This window comes from Protopterus annectens, chromosome 9.part0 (assembly GCF_019279795.1).
Source record: "Protopterus annectens isolate FY-2018-M chromosome 9.part0, PAN1.0, whole genome shotgun sequence".
In the NCBI taxonomy this organism is placed as follows: Eukaryota; Metazoa; Chordata; order Ceratodontiformes; family Protopteridae; genus Protopterus; species Protopterus annectens.
In genome coordinates, this window is record NC_056743.1 from 1,341,757,246 (window position 1) to 1,341,780,283 (window position 23,038).

Here is a 23,038-nt window from a genome sequence, read left to right on the forward strand (position 1 = left end):
GAATGCCATTTGTTGTACTGTGTCCAATTCCTACCAAGAATGTCCTTGTTTGGGATGGTATCAGCCTTGACTTTTGTAAATTGACTGTGTATCCCAGTCCTTGTAGCAAGTAAATGACCCTTTGTAAATCTGTTGTCAGCTTGCTTTTGTTGTCCCCTTGTAGCAGGCAGTCGTCCAGGTATGGGTAAATTTGAATTCCCTGTAGTCTGCAATGGGCGATTACTGATGCCAGGCATTTTGTGAATACTCTGGGCAGTAGATAAGCCAAAGGGCAATGCTGAGAATTGATAGTGCTCTGATCCTGCAAGAAATCTGAGGTATCTTCTGCAGATTGGTCGAATGGGGACGTGCAGGTATGCCTCCTTGAGATCTAGAGTTACCAGCCAAGACTCCTTGCCCAGCATGGGAAGAAGTTGCTGTAGGGTCAGCATTTTGAATTTTGGGACAATGATGTATGTATTTAAGGTGGACAGGTCGAGAATTGGTCTCCAACTTTTTCCTTTCTTGGAACTAGGAATAGTCTGGAATAGAACCCCTTTCCTTGTTCTGCTGTTGGCACTCTTTCCACAGCTCTCATGTTTGCTAACTCCATTATCTGGCGTAGAGCCTCTGTTTTTGATTTGGAGGTAGATTTGGCATTCCTCTTTTGACTGGTAAAGTGTGGAAGTGAAACCGGTAACCTTGATCTATGGTTTGTAAAATCCACTTGTCTTTTGTTATGTAGTGCCAGTTCTTTGAAAATAAGGTTAACTTTCCGCCTAGAGGAGCTGCTATTTGTTCCCTGGTAGGCGGATTTAGGATTAAGTCACTGTGGTTGTGCTGATGTAGTGGCAGTGGCTGTGTCTGTGCCTCTGTTGTTACCTTGCCACTGTCGTCCTCTGTAGGCACCTCCTCTGGATTGGTTTCTGCCTCTGGAACGTCTATTCCTGCCCCTTTGAAATTTTGTGGAGTCAGGAAAGGACCAATTTCTGGCAGGCCAGTTCCTGCTAAACCTTGGGGGTTGAACCTGCAAGAAATCTTTAACAGTTTGAACAGATTTTGCCTTCTCTTCCATTTTCTTCATAACCTGCTGGGCAGGTGTACCAAACAAACTTGTCTTGTCCATAGGAGCATCTAGCAACTTAGCTTTAACATGATCCGGTAAAGCTTGTTCCTTTAGCCATGCATGCCTTCTTATCACTGTGCCTGTCATGGCTGATCTAAATGAAGCCTCCAGTGCATCATAGCCACATTTTAAGGAATGGTTGCTAACCTGTTGAATGTTATTTACCATCTCTAATACATATTTCTTATCAAGAGATTCATCAGTGGTTAGTTTTTTAGTTAACTGATCAAGCATAAACTCTTGGTATTGTATCATGTGAAACTGACAGTTTAAAGCTCTAGCTGAGAGAGTAGCTGAAGTGTAGACCTTTTACCCCATCTGTCTAATGACCTTGCTTCCCTTTCAGAAGGAATAGGGTTTTTAGCTGTGGTCGCGGCTACTGCCTTGGGACCCTGGGATATAGTTTCTGGGTCTGCAAGTGGGGCCTTGTAAAGGTGGTGATGAGTATCTGGCACCCTGTAAAATCTGTCTGGTTTGGCAGGGGCTGGGGTAAAGAATCTGGAGCGGAGCAAACATCATTGAAAGCATCATCCACCACAGAGAGAACAGGAGGTATAGCTAAGGGCCTGTGCTGTGGGAGGTGCAGAAAGGTCCTAAGTCTTTTCTGGAGTCTGAAAAATCCTGTTGCTGCCATTGGAACTGTTCTCGCATGGCATGCAAGGTTTCCCCAAAGGAGAATTCTTCTGGTGGGGAAGCAGCTGGAATGGATTCTTCAGCATCAGAATCTTCAAAATTGGAGAAGGGAGCCTCTGGCTGGTCAGTTATGTCTGATTCATCAGCAGAATCATCAGAAGACACTGGCTCAGGGGCTCTGCCCTAGGTCTCTTCTCTGGGGGCTGAGAGGCCCTGTCTGGGTGAGATTGAGATCCTCTAATTAAAGAAATTAAATCTTCTGCCAAAGAAAGCATTTGAGAACTAGAAGAGGGCCTGGATGTGGGGGTTTAACAGGCACTGTTTTAGTAGTCTTGGCTGCTTTAGCCCTGGCGAAGGCCTTAATGGACATGGCTGCTGGAGGCCTAGCAGCACCACGTGCTGGGGTAGAGACATCCAAGGGATGGTGTCTGATAAGTCAACCACCGTAGTGGGTAAAATTTCTGAGGTCGATTCAAGAGTTGTAGCAGGGACCTCAGTTGTAAGAATAGGTTCAGCTGTACTTTGATCAGTTTTCTCGGTTTCGAAACCGAGACACTCGCGTTTGCTTTACCGTGGTTTCGCCGAAACCGCGGACCGCGAGTGTCGGTCTTTATCTTTGCGTTTTTGGTAGATTGGGTAGTCAGAGGATCCGGCGGCATAATGTACGCAAAATCAGAACCGAAAAACTGTTCTGCAAACTCCGACCGACGCCTAAGCGTCGTCGGTTGAAAGAGGCACAGGCGAACAGGCTGCTACGTCGTGGGCTGGGCCTAAACAAGGCAGACAGTAAGAGTGGAAATCTTTATGAGGTATTTGTTTCCCACAGGTTAAACAATTGTTAACTTTTTCTGACATCGGCTGAGGCAAGAAAGAGTCCCCAACGGGTACTTAGCTTTAGAAGTCTTCAAGTAGTATTCGGTAGAAGTAATCTCTGGATCCGACCAACCGGCACTTGCGAACAGCTTCTGCTTGGCGCCACGGCAAGAAAGACTGAGGAAAATGGCGTCGGCTGATGCTTATATACCCGAAGACCAACAGAGATGACGTCGGGTGGAGTGCGACATCAGCCGAAGCCGGACCCGGACTTTGGAATCCGGCCGACTGCAGGGCTGCCTGACGACAGGACAACCCACTTGTTATGACTGCAGATGCATCCATGAAGGACATCTAATCAATACAAAAAGCAGCACCAAAGATATATGAAGATAAATACAGACAAAGTCATACAGATATGGAAAATTTTAGAATACAAAAAAAATAAGAAAACAAAGGGTGAAAGTACAAAAGAGGATTAGTAATGGAGAAGTTAAAGAAAAGAAACTGAACATATGGATTACCTGCAAAGTGAAGGATTAAATGTAGAAAATCTAACTCTGATAACATCACAACATGAAATAAGAACAAGTCCCCAAATTAAGGAGAAACCAGTGGAGCATGAAACATCTCATGAGTTGCCTATGAAGATACTTTGGAGCCTTTAATAGGAAACCTCTACAAAAGTTCAGTTGGAGTCGCACATTAAACAAAGGAACAGGAAACTGTGGCAACTCTGATGCAGTCAATGTGGTGGAATGATAGGCCCAGTAAGGTTCCATAAGAAAGAGCAATGGATGATACTGGATGAAGCTGAAGAAAATATGGCACAGGAAGATGTTCTGGAACTTCTGTAGAATGCCAGCAGGAAAAGGAAAACAAAGAATGGGCCCTTAGTTTAGAAGAAAATTGCTCTAGGGGAACAGCTGCTTGATTTAATAGAGATAGAAGACATATTAAGATTGATGAAAGAAACAGATTACAGAAAGCCAATAAGACCTAAAATGCTAGAAGTCTGATGAAACTAATCAAGACTGTTTATAGAAATTAATGTGATATAAGAGAAGTAAAATAGGACATATTACTGTGCAGCTAAATTAACAACAGATAAAGTCTTATCGCAAGAACACAGGGAAAATATGGGAAAGGGGGATAAGATGCCATCATGGAAGTATTGAATAGAGAAAACTTTAAAGCAATTAAGACAAGAAGTGTCACTGTCAGAAGAGCAGAGAACAGGGAACAGAGCAACAAAAATGCACAGCAAGATAGACATGAAAATTATCAACATGCAGTATCAGAACAAACCAGGATCTTTCGTATACTACTGCAAACAGTAAACTAAAGATATCAGCACAGGCGGATAAACTTAGAAATATGCAAATAAATATAAAGGAAAAGTACAAAATAAGCAATTTATTGATGACCCAAATTTTTTTTTACAGAGAAGTGGAAAACAAGGCAAAAGGGAATTGAAACACCACAAAAAAAAAAAAAAAAGAAAAGAAAGAAATACACACATTTTGGAGAAATATTTATGAAAATCCTGTGGAACATAAAAGATTCTGAATGGATAGAAGAAAGTAAAAGAAGGAATAAGAAGCTCAAATCTGCAGCATATGAAATCGGATGAAGTAAAGGCCAGAGAAATTGAAACAAAGTTATGAAAAGCTCCTAATTGGAAAAGCAAAGGTCCAGTTGCAGTACCTAATCTCTCGATAAAAGTATTAACATCCATACATAAAGATTTATCCATGAGTAAGAAAGTACAGTTGGGTAAAATCTTACCATAACGGGTAGCTGTCCCTCTCTTCACTGTTGCAGTATTTATTACAATAGGGATCCCCTGACATCCAGGTAGTATACCAAAGCTTTTATGTTGCCTTAATGTAAACCGTACGTTATACACATGCTCCTTGTGTAGCACAGGGCATAAATGTGACGTCCGGACGTGCTAACTTCAGAACTGACAGCCCCAGTAGGAACACCTGTCCAAGGTACAGAGGTAATCAGTACGTCTAGAAGACAAATGGACCAGGGGGCACAGGGAGGAAATGGATACTGCAACAGTGAAGAGGACATCTACAGTTATGGTAAGATTTTATACAACTGTACTAAGCCCTTCCATTTCACTGTTGCAATATTCGTTACAATAGGGAGGGTGCTAAAGCTCAGGGAGGAGAGAGGGAGGATGAAGGACCAGCAGAGCTATCTAGGAAGCCATGAAGGATGGCCCTAGCAAAAACATCTCTAGCCCTGGAAATTCCATCCAACTTGTAGTGCTTGGTAAATGGATGCACAGAAGTCCAGGTACCTGCCTCAAGAACAGAGTTAGTACCAAGCCCTTGAAAAAAGCAACAGAAAAAGCCACAGCTCTAGTAGAATGAGCCTTAACAGAAGGAAGGCTCTTACCATGAAAGGAATAAAAAGAAATGACTTTAAAAATCCAAGACGAAATAGTTTCTTGGACATAGACAATCCTAAAGACCATGGATGAATGGAAAAGTACAGTTTTGTACCTACCATAAATGTAGATGTCCGATAGGTATGCATCTGCAGTCCTAACATATGGGTTGTCCTGCCTCAGGCAGCCCTTCGGTCGGCCGGATTCCAAAGTCTGGGTCTGGCTTCGGCTGATGTCGCACTTCACCCGACGTCATAGCTGCTGTTTATTGGGTATAAAGGCATCAGCCGACGCCATTTTCCTCAGTGTTTCTTGCCCCAGATGCCAGGTGCCCTCTAGTAAGGCTAAATTTGGATAAATGCAAATAATTCCAAACAGTAGAGAGCAAACAATATAAAAATATATATATATATATATATACATATATACACACAAATACACCATAATAGATTCCCCCAGCTAGCTAAAAGAGGGGTAAATACCCTAGGAATACCACAGAGGGGAAGGAGGGTGGGTAAACCTGACTGCAGATGCATACCTATCGGACATCTACATTTATGGTAGGTACAAAACTGTACTATGTCCTTCAAGGATGCATCTGCAGTCATCACATATGGGTAGAATACCATAGCCAATCTGGGGGTGGAGGTACTAAGTAAAGGATGGTGTAGCTAAGATACCCTGCAGGACTGCCGTAGCAAAGCCTGCTCTGGATCTGGAGTATAAAGGTAAATTGTAATGCTTGGCAAATGTATGCACGGAGCTCCATGTAGCAGCTTCTAAAATGTCCTTGGTAGCCACCCCTCTTAAGAAAGGCTGTGGAGGTGGCTGTGGCTCTCGTGGAATGAGGTCTAATGTTAGCTGGCACAGTTTTTCCATGAAAGGAGTAACAAAAACGAATGCAATTCCCTATCCATTTTGAAATTGTCTGTTTGGAAATTGCTTTTCCTTGTGTACCAGCAGCATATGCTAACAACAGCTGGTCAGTTTTTCTGTAACCTTTAGTTCTGTCCAAGTAGTAGCGCAACTGTCTGTGTATGTCCAGGGTGTGCAGAAGTTTCTCCCCTTTGTTTTGTGGGTTTGGAAAGAAGGTAGGCAAGTGAATAGCTTGATTTAATGAAACCCTGGATACTACCTTTGGCATAAATGTAGGATTGGTTCTCAATGAAACTCTGTCCTGATGAAAAATAAGGAATGGCTGTACTGCCATAAGGGCCTATAACTCAGATACTCTTCTTGCTGAGGTTATGGCCAGAAGGAAAGCAGTCTTCCAAGACAGGAACTGTAGTTCTGCAGATGCTGCTGGTTCAAAGGGAGGCAGTGTTAGTTTTTCCAACATGAAGTTAAGGTCCCAAGTAGGTAGAGGTGGTTTCCTTGGAGGATTGATGTTTTTGATTCCTCTTAGAAACTGTCTTAGGAGAGGATGAGAAAAGACAGGTGGATCAGTATTGTACTCTGCTGAAATTGCTGAAGCATGAATTTTAATGGAAGAGTAAGACAGATCACTGTGGAACATTTCTGCCAAGTATTCCAGGATATGTGTCATGTTCATCACTGTCGCATCTAGGCCCTTTGTGGTGTTCCAAATGTGAAATCTTTTCCATTTTGCTGAATATGCCTTTCTTGTGGAAGGCCGGCAAGCTTCCATAATAATATCTTTCACTCTCTGGGATAGCTTGTCCTGAAGAGGAGTCAAGGTATTTTCCAGGCTGTTAGTTGCAAGGTTTTCAGGTTGGAATGCAGAGTTTTGTAATTGTGCTGTGTCAGTAGAAGTGGCCATAGAGGAAGAGGCCATGGTTTTGTGCGTGACAGGCTCTTTAACAGTGGGTACCAGTGCTGTCTTGGCCAGTCCGGAGCTATCAGAATCACTTTTGGCTGCTCTGTCCTGATCTTCAGTAAAACCTTGGTCATTAATGGAAGAGGTGGAAATGCATACACTGTTAGAGTTCTCCAGCTGAAAGAGAGGGCGTCCACTTTCCATGCTTGTGGGTGGTATGTCCTTGAGCAGAATTTCTTCAGTTGATGATTGTGGGGGGAGGCAAAAAGATCCAAGTCCGGCCTCCCCCATGATTGTGTTATCTGTAGAAAGTTGTCTGGGTGCAGCATCCATTCGTGTGCATCCATGATATTTCTGCTTAAGCTGTCCGCCAGTATATTGTCTTTCCCTGGCACAAACTAGGATTGTAGCTGTATATTGAGTTTCAAGGAAAGTTCCCATAGATTCATTGCCAGCCTGCAAAGAGGATAGGAATGGGTGCCTCCTTGCTTGTTTATGTACCACATAACCGTGGTGTTGTCTGTCCTTATTAGCAGATGGCCATGATGCAGAAAGGGTTTGAAGGCTTCGACTGCATGTATCACTGCCAGCATTTCCTTTTGGTTTATGTGCATGCGTAGCTCTTTTTGTGACCATAGACCTTGAATGCATCTGCCCTCCATGTGCGCTCCCCATCCGTGGTCTGAAGCGTCTGTTGTAATGGTTTGGCTGGCTATTGGCTTGCTGAAAGGCAGACCCCTGTTTGACTGGCTTGCTTCAGCCCACCACAGAAATTCCTTTTGAAGGCATGGAATGAGTGGTATCAAAGTTTCCAGGCTGTGACTGTGCTGAGTCCATAAACTCCTTAGGTACCATTGTAATTTCCTCATATGTAGTCTTGCTTGCGGAATCAGAAGGATGCAAGAAGCCATGTAACCCAGGGCCTGCAGGATTTTCCTTGCAGTCAGCTGGGTTTGTCTTGTCAAATTTTTGAAGTAATCTGGTAGTTGATTTTGTTTTTCTTCTGTGAGGAAGGCCATTTGGGTGGTTGTATCTAGATCTGCACCCAGAAAGGTTATTCTTTGGGATGGAACAAGTCTTGATTTGTGAAAGTTGACTGTATATCCCAAGGCCTGAAGTAGGTGGATGGCATAATTCAAGTGTTTTACCAAAGTTTGTTGGCTGTCCGCTTGTATAAGGCAGTAGTCCAGATATGGGTATATTTGAATCCCCTGAAGTCTGCAGTGTGCAATTACTGATGCCAGGCATTTCGTGAATACTCTGGGCGCAGTAGATAAGCCAAAGGGCAATGCTGAGAATTGATAATGCTCTAACCCTGCAAGAAATCTGAGGTGTCTTCTGCAACTTTGTCTGACAGGGACATGCAGGTATGCCTCCTTGAGGTCTAGCGTTACCAGCCAAGACCCCTTGCCCAGCATGGGAAGGAGCTGCTGTAGAGTCTGCATTTTGAACTTTGGCACAATGAGATAAGTATTCAGTGCGGACAAGTCGAGAATAGGCCTCCATTGTTTTTCTTTTCTTGGAACAAGGAATAGTCTGGAATAAAATCCTTGGCCTTGTTCTGAGAGAGGAACCTTTTCTATAGCTTTCATTTGCATTAAGCTGGAAATTTGTTTCAAAGCCTCTGCCCTTTGATTCGGTGGCAGGTCTGGCATGCCCTTTCTTTTTGGTAATGTGTGGAAAGGAAATCTGTATCCTTTGTCTATTATTTGTAGTGTCCATTTGTCCCTTGTAATACTGTGCCAATTTTCTGAGAATAAAGAAAGCTTTCCGCCCAAAGGTGCTTCCAATTGAGCCCTGGTTGGTGGTGTCAAAGTAAAGTCATTGAGCCTGTCCTTGTGCAGCAGTTGAAGGTCCTGCATTACCTCTCTGGTTGGGAGGCTGCCATTGACGTCCTCTGTAGGAGCCTCTAGCTTACCCTCTACCTCTGGCACGCCTGTTCTTGCCTCTCTGAAACCTCTCTGTGTCTGGAAAGGACCAATTCTTGGAAGGCCAATTCCTGCTGAATCTTGGTGGTTGTACTTGGAGAAAATCCTTGACTGTTTGTACGGATTTTGCCTTTTCTTCAAATTTCTTTAGGACCTCTTGAGCCGTGGAGCCAAATAACTTTTGCTTTTCCAGAGGAGCATCCAGCAGCTTTGCTTTAACATGGTCTGGCAGAGATTGTTCCTTCAGCCAAGCATGCCTACGTATGACTGTGCCAGTCATAGCTGACCTACATGAAGCTTCCAATGCATCATAACCACATTGCAAGAAATGGTTGCTAACCTGTTGTGAGTTATGTACCAGATCCTGAAGTGACTTGCGGTCTAGGGGGTCAGGTGAAGACAGTTTTTTATGCAATTCATCTAACAAATACTCTTGGTACTGTATCATATGAAATTGACAATTTAATGCCCTCATAGAAAGAGTAGCAGAAGTATACACTTTTTTACCCCATCTCTCTAAAGCTCTGGACTCCCTTTCAGAGGGGAGAGGATTTTTAGCAGTGGCAGCTGCAACCCCTTTAGGGCCCTGGGAAATAGTTTCTGGATCAGCAGAGTGGGCCTTGTAAAGGTAAAGATACGAGTCCGGGACCCTGTAGTACTTATCGGGTTTGGCAGGAGCTGGAGGGAGAGAATCAAGGGTTGTGCTAGAGTCAGAGTACACATTATCAATGACATTCAAAACAGGAGGAATAGCTAAAGGCCTATGCTGAGGCAAATGTAAAAAGGTCCTTAATCTTTTCCTGGAATCAGAGAATTCCTGGCCCTGCCATTGGAAATGCTCTCTCATGGTGTGTAGTGTCTCCGCAAAGGAAAACTCTTCAGGAGGGGAGGCCGAGGGAATAGATTCCTCTGCATCAGAATCCTCGTAGGCCAAAAAAGCCTCCTCCTGGTGGTCCGAGAGAGTAGAGCCATCAGAGGCCTCATCTGAGGAGTGGGGATCAGAGGGCTCAACCCTGGGCCTTTTGTCTGGAGGAGGTTGAGAGCCCCTGTCCGGATGAGGTTGAGAGCCCCTAATTAAGGAGATAAGATCCTCTGCTAAGCTTAAAATCTGTGAACCAGTAGAAGGTCCCTGAGGGATAACCTTGGGAGGCAAAGCTTTTGAGAGTTTAGCAGCTTTAGCCCTGGAGAATGCCTTAATGGACATGGATGCAGGAGGCCTGGCTGCACCACGTGCTGGTGTAGATTTGTCTAAAGGAATGGTGTCGGAAGGTTCCAGGACACCAGTTTCTGTTGGAAATTCAATAACCGACTCAGCCGGGGCCTCCGGGACCGAGGTAGTCGGTTGAGCGGTTTTGGTAATTGGAAGTACCAAGGACTCTGTTTCAGCCAAGACCGAGACACTCGCGGTAGGCCTGGCTGTGGTTTCAGCCGAAACCGCGGCCCGCGTGTGTCGGTCCTTGTCCTTCCGTTTCTTAACTAAATGAGAAGTCGGAGTCTCTGACGGCATCTTATACGAAAAACTAGCCCCAAAAAATTCCTCTGCAAACTCCGCCCGACGTCTAAGAGTGAGTCGGTTGAAGGAAGCACAGGCTGAACAGGCCGAGACGTTGTGGTCTGGGCCTAGACATGGTAGGCAGTAAGAGTGGAAATCCTTATGAGGTATTTGTTTCCCACAAGTTAAACAATTATTAACTTTATCTGACATCGGTTGAGGCAAGAAAGAGTCCCCAACGGGGTACTTAGCTTTTTGAAGTCTTCGGTAGCTGAATTACAGGAGCTGGCCGACCGGCACTTGCAAACTGCTTCTGCTTCGGGCACCACGCGGCAAGAAAGACTGAGGAAGATGGCGTCGGCTGATGCTTTTATACCCCAGGCGCTCTGACGTCGGGGAAAGTGCGACATCAGCCGACACCGGACCCAGACTTTGGAATCCGGCCGACCGAAGAGCTGCCTGAGGCAGGACAACCCATATGTGATGACTGCAGATGCATCCTTGAAGGACATCAGTGTACTATTGTACTATAAGTAGAGGAGCTGCTGGGCTGAAGACTATAAAATGGCTAGCTTTGCATCCGATAAGCCCCCCAGACTGAACCAGACATCAGATATGTTGTTGAAATGGGTGGGGGGGGGGGGTTAGGCCAGCTGAAGTCAGTTTGAACAATACTGAGAGTGCATAATTAAACAATAAGGACCACGGAGATTATTATATTTATACAAGTATTTTAAAAACTAAACCAGCATGGGAATGGAGAGTGGAGATTTTAACAACAGGGATGACTGCAAGTAGAGGCAAAGAAAACAGCTCAGAGGTGGCTGAAAGTTAATGTAAAAAATCAGCAAAGGAGCTAATGTATTTTAACTAGACAGGGAAAAGAAAAAGTACAGATGAGGCCAAGCATACATCTGGAATGTGGGTTAAAAACTATATAGTTAGTGTTATCAATCCGTGATAGGAAAAGCAAAGAGAAAGGGATAATGGGTGTGTTCATTGAAGGACCAGCTCTAGTCATTTTTTAATTAAGTCTAGAACAGAAGTTTCTGTAAGAAAGGGAGACTTAGTAGGGTACATAAAACAACACACGATAACTGTTAGAATCCATCTGAAGATGCTAGAAAAGATGGGCAAGTAATATTGGAAAGGCAATATACAAAGGAATAGTGGGAGGACATCCATATGGTTCACAAGTATGCAACAAACTTTAGAAGGTTTAACATTTGTACATGGATATTTTCATATCCCAAGCAGAATTCAGAACATTTTTCCTCAGGGAGACAACAAATACTGGAGGTGTGCTGAGTAAGTGAGGGGTAACTGGGAACATTTTTTGGAGAGTGGGTGCAAACAGTACACAGAATTTAAACATTTTCTACAGGGCTCTTTGTCAGAAATGTTAGAACTGCAAATTATTGTAACTAAAAATATCATTCTCTTTAGCTGTGACACAGAAAACAAAATTGCCTAGCCAGAGTATGGGCTTAAGTTTAATGATACTGGCTGCCAAAAAAGCAATTACTAAGAAATGGAAATCAAAATCTAAACTAACTGTAACTGAAGCATTGAATGTAAATGATACAAAAGTCTTCGAGGTGGGATCTTTTGAAAAGGAAGGAGCAAACTACATAACAATAAATGAAAGCTGTGGGACCAACACATGCAGGATCATATACAGTTCAGGAGGCATGAAATTTCAGGAAAGACAGGACTTTATCAATTTATACAATGTTGGCGAGAATGACCTTCATATAGTTAAAAATATATTTCAACATTTACAGGATGTTATACAATAATGACAGATGAGAACTGAAACACTGTAACTAACTTATTTATCTAACTTAACATAAGTCCCCTACCTTTGCTTGCTTTTTGGAAATCCTTATCAACGGCACAAGCATTGCAGAAGTGTTGTGGACAGCGGAATCCTTTGGATTCAAACACAGTAGAAGTATATCTCCGAAGACAGGCCTCATGGTAAAACTTTCCACAAGAACTTACAGAGCAGCGTTTTACATCTGTCCCAATTATCCTGCATGAAAAGCAAGGTTGTGTCCCTATTGGGTGGAAGAAGATGTTTAAATTTTTTGCAGTTTTTTTTTACCTTTTCATTCCTTTTCAATCACAAAATACTGAATGGCTTAGCAAACCAGGTCTTAAGAGAGAAAAAAACATAAAAATAGACGTAACAGTACATAAACAAGCTAAGACTTCACAACACTATAACTCAACTTGAAATTGTCAAGTAGTTACATTTGCTTACTTACTTTCAATCACAGAAACAATACTAAAGGAGTTCAGTAAATGATTTGTTCATAAAGAAATTAGACAGTGACATGTGAAAAATAAGACAATACTTCCATACGTTACTAATGTTTGAAGCACTCCAGAAATAAGCATACTCTGTGACACAGAAGGATGGAACCCTCAGTGCAGTCTTATTTTATGAGCCAAACTCCAAAGAACAGGCCAGAGACTATGACACTGAATGACTGCAGGGTGTCTCGTACACCCTTGGATGAGGGTTGCCACAGCAATCTTTATCCAGGGGAAATAATGGGCTGAGCTGGACATGTGCAGCCCCACTGCAATGGAGTCTTCCTTGCTAAAGAACAACATTGAGAAATGTAATGCTTTAACCAAAACAACACTATTGCCTTTGAGGTGGGACTGTCTTGTGCGCCCTTCACAAAGTACACAAACTGATTTGTTTATCTAAGCTTTTTGGTGTAAGGAAGAATTTTGTCTATAGACATCCAACCTATTTCACAATGTTTCACTCAGGTTTTATTTGATGAGAAAAAAAAAGACCAGGAGATTAAAAGGCTGACTATGAATTCTCAAATTACTATGTGAAGAAATTCATGACTACTTTTCAAGGTTATTCTACCTCCACTTCTTCTTCTTCTATCGGCTTTTCCCGGTTAGGGGTTGCCACAGCAGATTACCTATGTGCTCATGATTGGCAATGGAGTTTTATGGTGTCGAGTTGCCAGCCAGGTGCCCAACCTTCCACAGAAGCCGCACACACGCACACACTCACACCTAGGGCCAATTTAGTGTGTCCAATCCACCTACAGCACGTCTTTGGGATATGGGTGGAAACTGGAGCACCCGGAGGAAACTCACGCGACCACAGGGAGGACATGCAGACTCCGCACAGAAGGCACCCCAGCCGAGAATCGAACCGGAGAACCTCTTGCAGTTTGACGTCTGTCATAGCTTTGGCTGTTGAACTCACGGGGGGGGGGGGGGTATTTCACAATAAGGTAATATTTTAGTAAAGCCTATCCTAGGAAAGAGAAAAAATATTGAAGACAAACACACCGGGAATGTGGATTGAAACTCCACTCAAGTCTATTAGAAAAGATGTTTCTCTGACCAAGACAAGTCAAGGCCTGAGTACTGATACATAGGTGTGTACTAGGCTAATGGCCCTGGAGCCTTTGCAAGCCTAGCCCATAGGATTACCCTGGCATTGTGTCACCCGACCTTAGTTCCCAGTGCCTATGTTGAGTAGAGCCACTGGAGTGATCCCTGTGGTGAATTTTCTATTTCACATCCACTCATCAAGATTTCTCTTGAAGAGGGCCAATGAGGTGCTCTGTTTGACATGTATGGGAAATCTATTCCATAGCATGGGCAGTCTCTGGGTTATGAACCTGTCCCTCCAGCACGTTCTGTTGATTGTGGTAATGAGGTTGAGGTCTCTGGACCGTGTGGTGCAGGGGGATTGGGATTTCTTTAGATGTAGCATTTCTAACAGAGCTGGGTAAGTCAAGCAGAGATCGCCTCCAAGTAGGCAATATGAGACAGAGAATAGTTGGAGTTTTTTTGAGTCTGTCCATATAGGACAAGTGTTTAAGGCCTAGGATCCTCTTTGTGAGGTACTTTTGCGGCCTCTCCAGTTGTCGAAGGTGTCTAGTGAGGTACATGCCAAATGGGCATTGTACCCGATGATTGGCCTAATGAGGGAAGAGTAGATGGAGACAGTGACCTCTTTCTTCCTGGATGCAAAATCCTAAGTAATGAGATGTGCCGCATAGAAGGACTTTTTGACCACAGTGGCAATGTGGAGGTCAAAAGATAGGTTGTTGTCCACCTTTGTTCCCAGATCTCTCATACCTCCTTCTGTGTTCAGTGGAATACCATCAATGTGGTAATCCATGAGAACTAGGTTTTTCCCAAAGAGGATGACAACACATTTTATTGGCATTGAGCTTAAGGCTATGGTTCTGACACCAGTCGTTGGACTCAGTGAGGCCTTTCTGTAGGATGCCAACATCACTTGGGGAGTTAATAATGGCTCACAACTTGCAATCGCCTGTGATCCAGTCAACCAGAGTCCCTTCATGTTGGCCTGGACTTCAGAGAATTAGATACCAATCAGGAGAGGATCCAGGACCGACCTCTGTAAGACTCCACTCGTGACTGGTCAGCAGTCTGACTTGCAGTCAGATACTTTCACACTGTGGGTTCTATATGTGAACCAGTTTGCAACCCACCTAGTGATATAGGCGTTGATGTCTAGCTTAGTGAGTTTTTCTGATTCCTGAGTGGGGAATGGTATCAAAGGCCATGGCCAGATCAAGGTACACTGTATGAACCACCTTGCCTTCATCCACAGCTCTGGTGACGGACTCAAAGAAGTCGATCAAGTTGAGCAGGCATGATCTACCCTTTACAAAACCATATTGTGTGGGATCCAGAGTTTGGAGATTCCCTATATCCTTGTTTATTAGGTCCATGATGATGCATTCCATAGCTTTACATATCAGACTTGGGTTAATGGCAAGATAGTTCCCAGGGTCTGTAGTCGCTCCTCCTTTGTGGAGAGGGATGACTATAGCAGTGCACCATTCGGTACGGACAAAGCCTGAAGTGAGGCTGTGATTGAACAGGGCACACAGGTGAGTTGCCAGTTCACTCTGCAGTTCATGTAGAACACAGCCAGGGATATTGTCAGGTCCCATAGAAACTGTATTCTTGGGCTTGGACAGTGCTGTTTTAACCTGTGCAGCAGTAATACTGGGTGCCTGGTAATCTAATGGTACTGTGACTGGTCCTTTGGGGGGGATAAAGTTGGCACTGAATCTGTCGGCCATTATATTGGCAATATCTGTTGGCTCAGTATAGGAGGGACCATTGTGCAGTAGCTCAGAGCAAATCTGAGTACTGTCGTGGGAAATTCTTTACATAACTGTAGAAGGCCTTGTGGTTGTCTTCACTATCTGCTGCAATTCTGTTTTCATAGCTAGCTTTAGAGGATTTGATGAGGGATCTCAATTTTTTCTTGAGGCTGATAAGGGAGTTTTTCCAGTCTTGGGACTTCACCTTATTCCGCATCCGTTTCTTCCTTTTGTTGTAGAGTTTGTTTATGGTAGGGGACCACCAGATTGGCTTCCTTTTTTTTGGAGGAGAGTGTCTTGGTTCTATTAGGTGTGGCGAGATCCATGCATGTGTGTGCATGTTCATACAGTGCACTGGTGTATGATGTGGCGATCATGCAACTATTCTCCATTTGCATGGGTGCTGTGAAGTTAGCCACCTCTTGTTTCTAGGAGCCCAAAGTTAGCTTTGGAGACGTTTTTCATGGTGGTTACCTTTGTGGGGGGTGGGGAGGGGGTGGTGGGATGGGAGGGTTGTGGATTTCCAAGGTGATTAGCTTGTGGTTGGATCTAACCAGGGAGGAGTTGACTATTGGTGTAGAACAACAGTCGTCCATGTTAGTAATGACCAAGTCAAGCATGTTGCTACTTCTATTGGGGGTTAAGAACAAGCTGGTCCAGGGCACTGGAATTAATGAATTCCAGGAAATGTTGGGCAAATGTATTGGTACATGAGTAGTTTTCCCAGTTAATGGAGGGGTAGTTGAAGTTGCCCAGTATGAGAGCTTAGGAACGTGGAGTGTGAATCCTGGGACATCGTTGGGGACCTATAACAGACTACGACCTGAATCACTGTCTTACCCAATGTTAGCTGCACCTGAAATATCTCTGATGCGTTATGTTGGGCTACCAGTCTGGAGGTGTGCGCACCCTTTATGAATATGGAAACACCACTTCCTTTGGAACCTTGGTCCAAGTTCTGGGGCCGAAAGGTGTGGAATGAGTTATAGCCTGGTACTGCAGGGGTGCTTTCTGCTGACACGAACCAGGTCTCTGTTACAGCACAAATATCGATGTTCTCCATTTTAAGGAGTACTTTGAGTGAGTGCATTTTGGGATTTAGACTTCTAGCGTTGAGCAGCATGACCCTCAGATTGCATTTGTTTGTAGCTGTTATGGTGGCAGTCTTTGGAACACTGTCTAAAAAAGGCACTATAGGGATGGCAAGAGCCTTAGCCAGTATCCAGAAGACCAGGGGTGACAGATGCAGGCCATCTCTGGCAAAGCATTGAGGTTTGTCAATCATGTCATCCCAGGCAGACAGATACTGGATCCCCTTAGAATGACACCAGAAAAGTACAGTTGTGTACACTTACCATAAATGTAGATATTCAAATGTATTCACTGTTGCAGTCATCACATTTGGGTTATGCCTGCCAGGGTAGCCCTCGGCCAGCTCGAATACAAGAGGCTTAGTATTTCTGCTTCAGCTGCTGTCGCTTCAAAACTGACATCAGGTTGTCAGTAGAATACAGTAAGGCAGCCAACACCATTACATCAGTTTTTCTTGCCCTAACCTGTCAGAAGTCCCCAAGTAGGAGCCAGGATCTGGTGGAAGAACTCCACCAGTAGAAAGTAAATACCAGTATGCCCCTTAGAAAGGAAAGAGAAGAAAGGGGGATGGAGGGAGGGAAACCAGGACTGCAACAGTGAATACACGCGAACATCTACATTTATGGTAAATGTACACAACTGTACTATGTTTTCGTGTTTCACTGTTGCAGTCATCGTATTTGGGTTGATTCCCAAAGCTGAGGAAAAGGGTGGAGGCAGTCAAAGAAACTAGGGGCTGGCTAGGATGCCCTGCAAGACTGCAGAGGCAAACTCTGCCCTGGATTTGGAGAAGAGAGGCAGATGATAATGTTTGGTAAAAGTGTGAACTGATGTCCAGGTGGCAGCCTCCAGGATGTCCCTAGTAGGGACTCCTCTGATGAAAGAGGTGGAGGCTTCTCTGATGGAGTGAGTCCTGGCCCCCTTGGGGGAGGATTTCCATGTTGTTTGTAGCAGAAATGGACGCAGTGTGCTATCCATTAGTAAATGGTTTGTTTGGAGATGGCTTTGCCTTCTGCCTCTGTAGCAAAGCTAACCAGCAACTGATCAGACTTTCTGAAGGATTTAGTCCTGTCTAGATAGAATTTGAGCTGTCTGTGCACATCTAGAGAGTGCAAAATCTTTTCCCCCCTTATTCTGGGGATTAGGAAAAAAGGTGGGCAAATTAATGGATTGGTTGAGAGCCACAGTGGACACCACCTTGGGCATGAAGGATGGGTTAGTTCTGAGGGATACCCTGTCAACATGGAAGATGATGAAGGGTGCCATAGCCATGAGCGCTTGCAGCTCGGAGACTCTTCTGGCTGAAGTGATGGCCAGAAGGAATGCTGTCTTCCAGGAGAGAAGTTTTAGCTCTGCAGAAGAAGCTGGTTCGAAAGAGGGCAGGGTCAGCTTTTCCAAAACATAGTTAAGGTCCCAAGCTGGGGTGGGTGCCCTTCCCGGTGGCCTCAAGTTGCTAGCCACTCTTAGGAACTGTTTAATCAAAGGATGTGAGAAAAGGGGCTGCTCAGTGGAAAAATGAGCAGAAATAGCAGAGGCATGAATTTTTATAGAGGAGAAAGAGAGGCCACTGTGTAGTAGGTCAGTTAAGTAGTTCAGGATGAGAGGGAGGGAGGGTTGTGCCGTATTGACTCCTTTAGCCTGGATCCAGGTGCAGAACCTTTTCCATTTGTCAGCATAAGACTTTCTAGTGCTAGGGCATCTGGCCTCACATATAACATCTAGAACCGGTTTACTGAGGATGGGAGACTGATCCGGGGTTAGGGAATAAGCCAAGCTGCCAAATAGAGTGTCTGCAGTCAGGGATGCATGAATTCCCCTTCCCTCTGGGTCAGGAGGTTTGGAATCTGAGGAAGATGCCATGGTGGCAGTGGAGACAGGCTGCACTGTGAAACCTCTGGGAGCAGTAGATAAGCCAAAGGGAAGCACAGAGAACTGAAAGTGCTGAGATCTGCCCTGAAACAGAGATATTTCCTGCTTGATTCCCTGATAGGAATGTGGAGGTAGGCCTCTTTTAGATCCAGGGTGGCTAGCCAAGCGTCCTTGGAGTGCATGGGTAGCAGATGCTGGAGGGTGAGCATTTTGAATTTTGGGATCACCAGGATTTTCTGAATGGATAGATCGAGGATAGGGCACCAGATGCCCTCTTTTCTGGGCACCAGAAAAAGTCTGGAGTAGAAACCTTGGCCTAGCTGTTCTGCAGGAACATGCTCTACTGCCCTCATAGAAAGCAGGGAAAGGATTTGCTTTTGAGCCTCTGCCCACTGGTTTGGTGGTAGATCTGGGAACCCTTTTGGTGTTGGAAGGGTGTGGAAGGAAAATTTGTATCCCTGAGACACTATGTTCAAAACCCAGTGGTCGTTGGTGGCCCAGGTGCTTGCGTGAAAGGAGAGTTTTCCTCCTAGGGGTAAGTGAAGGTGGGCATATTTTTTCAAGACTTTTGGCACATATAATACTGAGAACATTATTTATTCAGAAAATTGTGTAAAATGTTCTAGCTTTTACAGAGGAAAGACCAATTGTAAGTTCAACAGAATATCCTCACAAGTCAGAAATTCGTAGGAAAGTTGAAACTAACACTCTCAGTCAGCATATTATGCAACAGGGCCATGACCACACTTTTAAATTTAGGATACTGCAGAGGATCTATAATAATAAGAGAGGTGGGGACATCATTAATATGACTGAAAGGGCAGAGTATAAATGGATTATTTTTTTAGGGCAGATATGCCACCAGGACTTAATAAGATAAATAGTATTAAGCCTATTTTAAAATATAAACAACTTTATGCGTGATATTTTACCATTTTTTATTTAACTGCTTTTTATTTAAATGCTTTATTGTTTAATTTGCTTATTGATGTGATTGGCTGGCAATGTGTATTTATTGTACAGATGCTCCGAGGTTTTTATGTATTTGATAAAGAGTCTGCACTCGAAAGCTTGTACATTAAATTTTACTGTTGATGGCTGAACCTTGTTTTTTTTGCTTTATTTTTTGAATTTTGCTTGGAGTACCTGGGTTCACTTAGCTACTTTCCATCTGTTGCTTTGTATGTGGACTTAAAAACGTTAGCAGCAGCTGTCACAAAAAGATTTTTATTATCCAGAGGAGCATCCAAAAGTTTGGCTTTTAACATCATCAGGCAAAGCCTGTAGACAAAGCCAAAAATAATGTTTCATCACAGAACCAAAAGCAGCAGCCGTGGAAGAGGCATCATCAGCATCATAATTGCATTTTATGGAGTGACAAGTGACCTAAGAAGTGGACACAAGTAGAGGAAGAGCTGAAGCTTTCCCTTTTGAATCAGGCAGATCAGATACAACCTTAGCAACCTGAGAAAGGAAAGCCAAGACATACCTGGTCATATGGGTTTGGTAACTAATAACCTGAAATGACAAGGTGGCAGCAGTATATACTATTTTACCCAACCTTTCCATAGCTCTACTATCCTTATCAGAAGGAAGGAGCTTAGAAGAAGGGAAAAGTTTAGAAGGCTTATGAGTTGAGACTACAACCACAGAAAGATCAACAGAAGGACATTTGAACAAGAATTTGCAGTCCTCAGGCTCCTTGTAGAACCTGTCAGGTTTCTTAGGGGCCGGGGGATGAGAGTCAGAATCTACACATGCAGAAGAGAAGATGTCTAAAAGTGCTACCTATGCAAGAGGAACTGCAGACGACTTAGGAAACTCGATTTGTAGAAGCTCATAGTATCTCTTTTTGGATGTCATAGACCTGGGAGCAATCTTACTTAAAGTACTCCATCATACAAGCAATAGTGCCCCCCCCCCCCCCCCCCCAAAGGATAATGCTTACAAGCGGGAATCCAGGCTCAAAGAATCTTCTTCTGAACTACAGTCTACAGAAGAAGGAATTTGAGGAGAGTATGCAAGGGATTCTTCCCCAGTGCTAGGAGTGTAAACAAATCCCCCCCCCACACTACAAGATCTTATCACCCTAGAGAATGCTAACATCTGCGAGGTCACTGAGACATGGTTTAAAGCCACGGAGAGCACACCAGCAGTGCAGGGCTATAATGCCTTTCACACTTTTAGACCAGCTACTACACAGGCAAGGACGAAAGGTGGAGGTGTCTCAATTTAACATCAAAAATAAATATACCTCAAGGCTAGTCAAACAGGACAATGCAGTTGAAGTTATCCACATTCAAATCACCATAGGCAAAAATCCATGCTACTTCCTTGCAAGCTACAGGTCCTCCTCCATGACCCAGGAAACCCAAAACATGTATTTAAATGTATAGGAAATACTCACCATCCAACCCAATACCATATTCATGGGTGACTTTAATTACCCAACTATTAACTGGAAGTCATATACAACACTAAATGTGCAGGCACAGAAACTCATGGATTTTATAAAGATAACCTCTCTAGACCAGACTGTCAATACATTGACCAGGCCTGCAAACACACTGGAGCTGGTCCTCCCTAATACGGAAGAGTGCTGCACACCTCCTAGTGTAAAGTCTTCTCTGGTAAGGTCAGACCACAAAATGGTTTCCTTTGAGGTAAATATAATTCCTGGAACCCCAGCTAACCCTGGAATGTTCAGAAACTACTCAAAGGCTAACTTCCTACTAATAAGTGCAAATCTGGCAAAATTTCACCCCCCCCCTTCTATACACCCTGAAAACACTGTTGCCTATGCAGAACTGTTCACAGAAACCATGTACAAGCATGTTAATGGCTGCATATAGGCAGCTGTACACACCAGGAACAACAAAAGAACTAACTGAAAAAAACAAGCCATCCTCGTGGAATCACATCATCAGGCTGTATAATAGAAGGAAGAAAATCGTGGCAAAAACTAAGACGTGTAGCACCCAGTGGGATAAAAGCAATCTCAACAAACTAAACAAACAACTCCGAGAATAAAAAACATCTACCAAAGTCAAATTTGAAGACAAATTGGCCTCCCAGGCCAAGGACAACCACAACACTTTCTTTTGCTATGTCCACAACCTCAAGGCAATACACAATTGTGTGCACAGCTCACTGTTAATGGAGCCACCTATACTGTCCCATAAGATACAGCAATCCTACTGGCCAACAAATTCAGCTCCAACCATCTCTGCCCCTCAATCTCCCCTCAGGAAATACCATCAAATGTACCCCCCCCATCACTAGGGAACAGATCCTTAATGCTCTCTATAAGGCCAAAAACACTGCATTAATGGGTGCAGACAATATCCCAGGATGACTCCTAAACAGTGTAAAACATGACCTATATGGCCCCCTGGGAATTGCTGTTCAGCTATAGTCTCAAAACAGGCTTTTAGCCTCATTAATGGAAACCGGCAACAGTCATCTCTCTGCACAAAGATGGGCTATATACAGACCCTGAATACTACAGAACTATAAGTTTCACTAGTCTCATATGCAAAGCCATGAAAAGAATCATGGAAATTATCAATAATGACATAGGAAACATCCAGACACTGGGCACAACCTAATCTGGTTTCATCAAGGGCAGGTCATGCTTTTTCAACCTGGTGACCTTCTTTGAGAAGGTCTCCAAAAAAAAAAGGATGAGGGCAAAATGGTTCATATTGCCTACCTTGACCTGGCCAAGGCATTTGACACAACATCCCACTAGGACATTGTTGACAAACTAAAGAGGTTAGGTATAAACCCTTACTGTCAAGCTAGTGGATATCCACTGGCTCACTGACAGGACCCAGGAAGTTAGAATTGGGGAGTCCATGTCTACAAAGAGGCCAGTCATAACTGGAGTCCCTCAGGGATCAGTCTTAGGACCACTCCTTTTTGGCATCTACTTCTCTGAAGTTAAGGCCAATGTCAATGGCCTCTGGCTGACTAAATTTGCAGATGACTGCAAATTACAGGCAGTCACAGAATCCCCTGCCAATACAAAATTTCTCCAGGAAAGGCTGATACAGACAAATAACTGGTGTTAGAGCCATGGACTAAAAACTAAATGCCAAGAAATGCATAATGGTACCCTTTGGGAAGTTATCCGTCCCTTGTAACTTTCATACTGACAACACACCCCTAAGAACTGACCCAGTAGTCAGTAACTTGGGGACACACACACACAGACAATAATTTACCCTTTGACCATCATATGTCCACAGTATTGAAGAAATCATTCTGTGTTGTACAACTTATAAACAAAGGTATGGCATCTAAGTCCAAAGAGGTCACTGTTCCACTGTATTGGGCATTCATCAGACCTATCATTGAGTACAATAACCCCCCCGCGGTATGTACTGAACCAGGCACATCCAACAACTGTAGCATCCAGAGAGGTCCCTCACTAAAAGTATACAGGGTGTAAGTAACATGTCCTGTGCAAACAGCCTCAAGGCCTTATCCCTGTATTTGGTCTCCTACCGGCTGCTGAGGGGAGATCTATGCCTGGCATACAGGACATTGTCAGACCCCACTCTGACGGACCACCTGCATGTCTGCAAAACAAACAGCATCAGAATTACCTGTTTTGAAAGACTTAATACTTGCCTGTGATATAAATAGGATCTGCTAGAGAGACAGGTATGTATCCCAGAACTACTATTTCTCTGGAATAGGCTCCTCATCCATGTGAAACAGAGTTCCTCCCTAACCTAATTCAAGTGTACCTTGGACAAATCAATGGGGAACAGGAAATTCATCCCTGG

At 43.9% G+C, this 23,038-nt stretch overlaps 1 protein-coding gene across 1 annotated transcript in view; it reads right to left on the bottom strand.

Moving 5' to 3' along the window:
* NSD3 (nuclear receptor binding SET domain protein 3) overlaps nucleotides 1–23,038 on the bottom strand; it is a 4,286,093-nt gene that overhangs the window by 1,457,149 nt on the left and 2,805,906 nt on the right. The window contains exon 14 of the mRNA XM_044084319.1: nucleotides 12,015–12,212. Coding sequence (XP_043940254.1) covers nucleotides 12,015–12,212 — 198 coding nt within the window. The remainder of the gene's footprint in view (nucleotides 1–12,014; nucleotides 12,213–23,038) is intronic.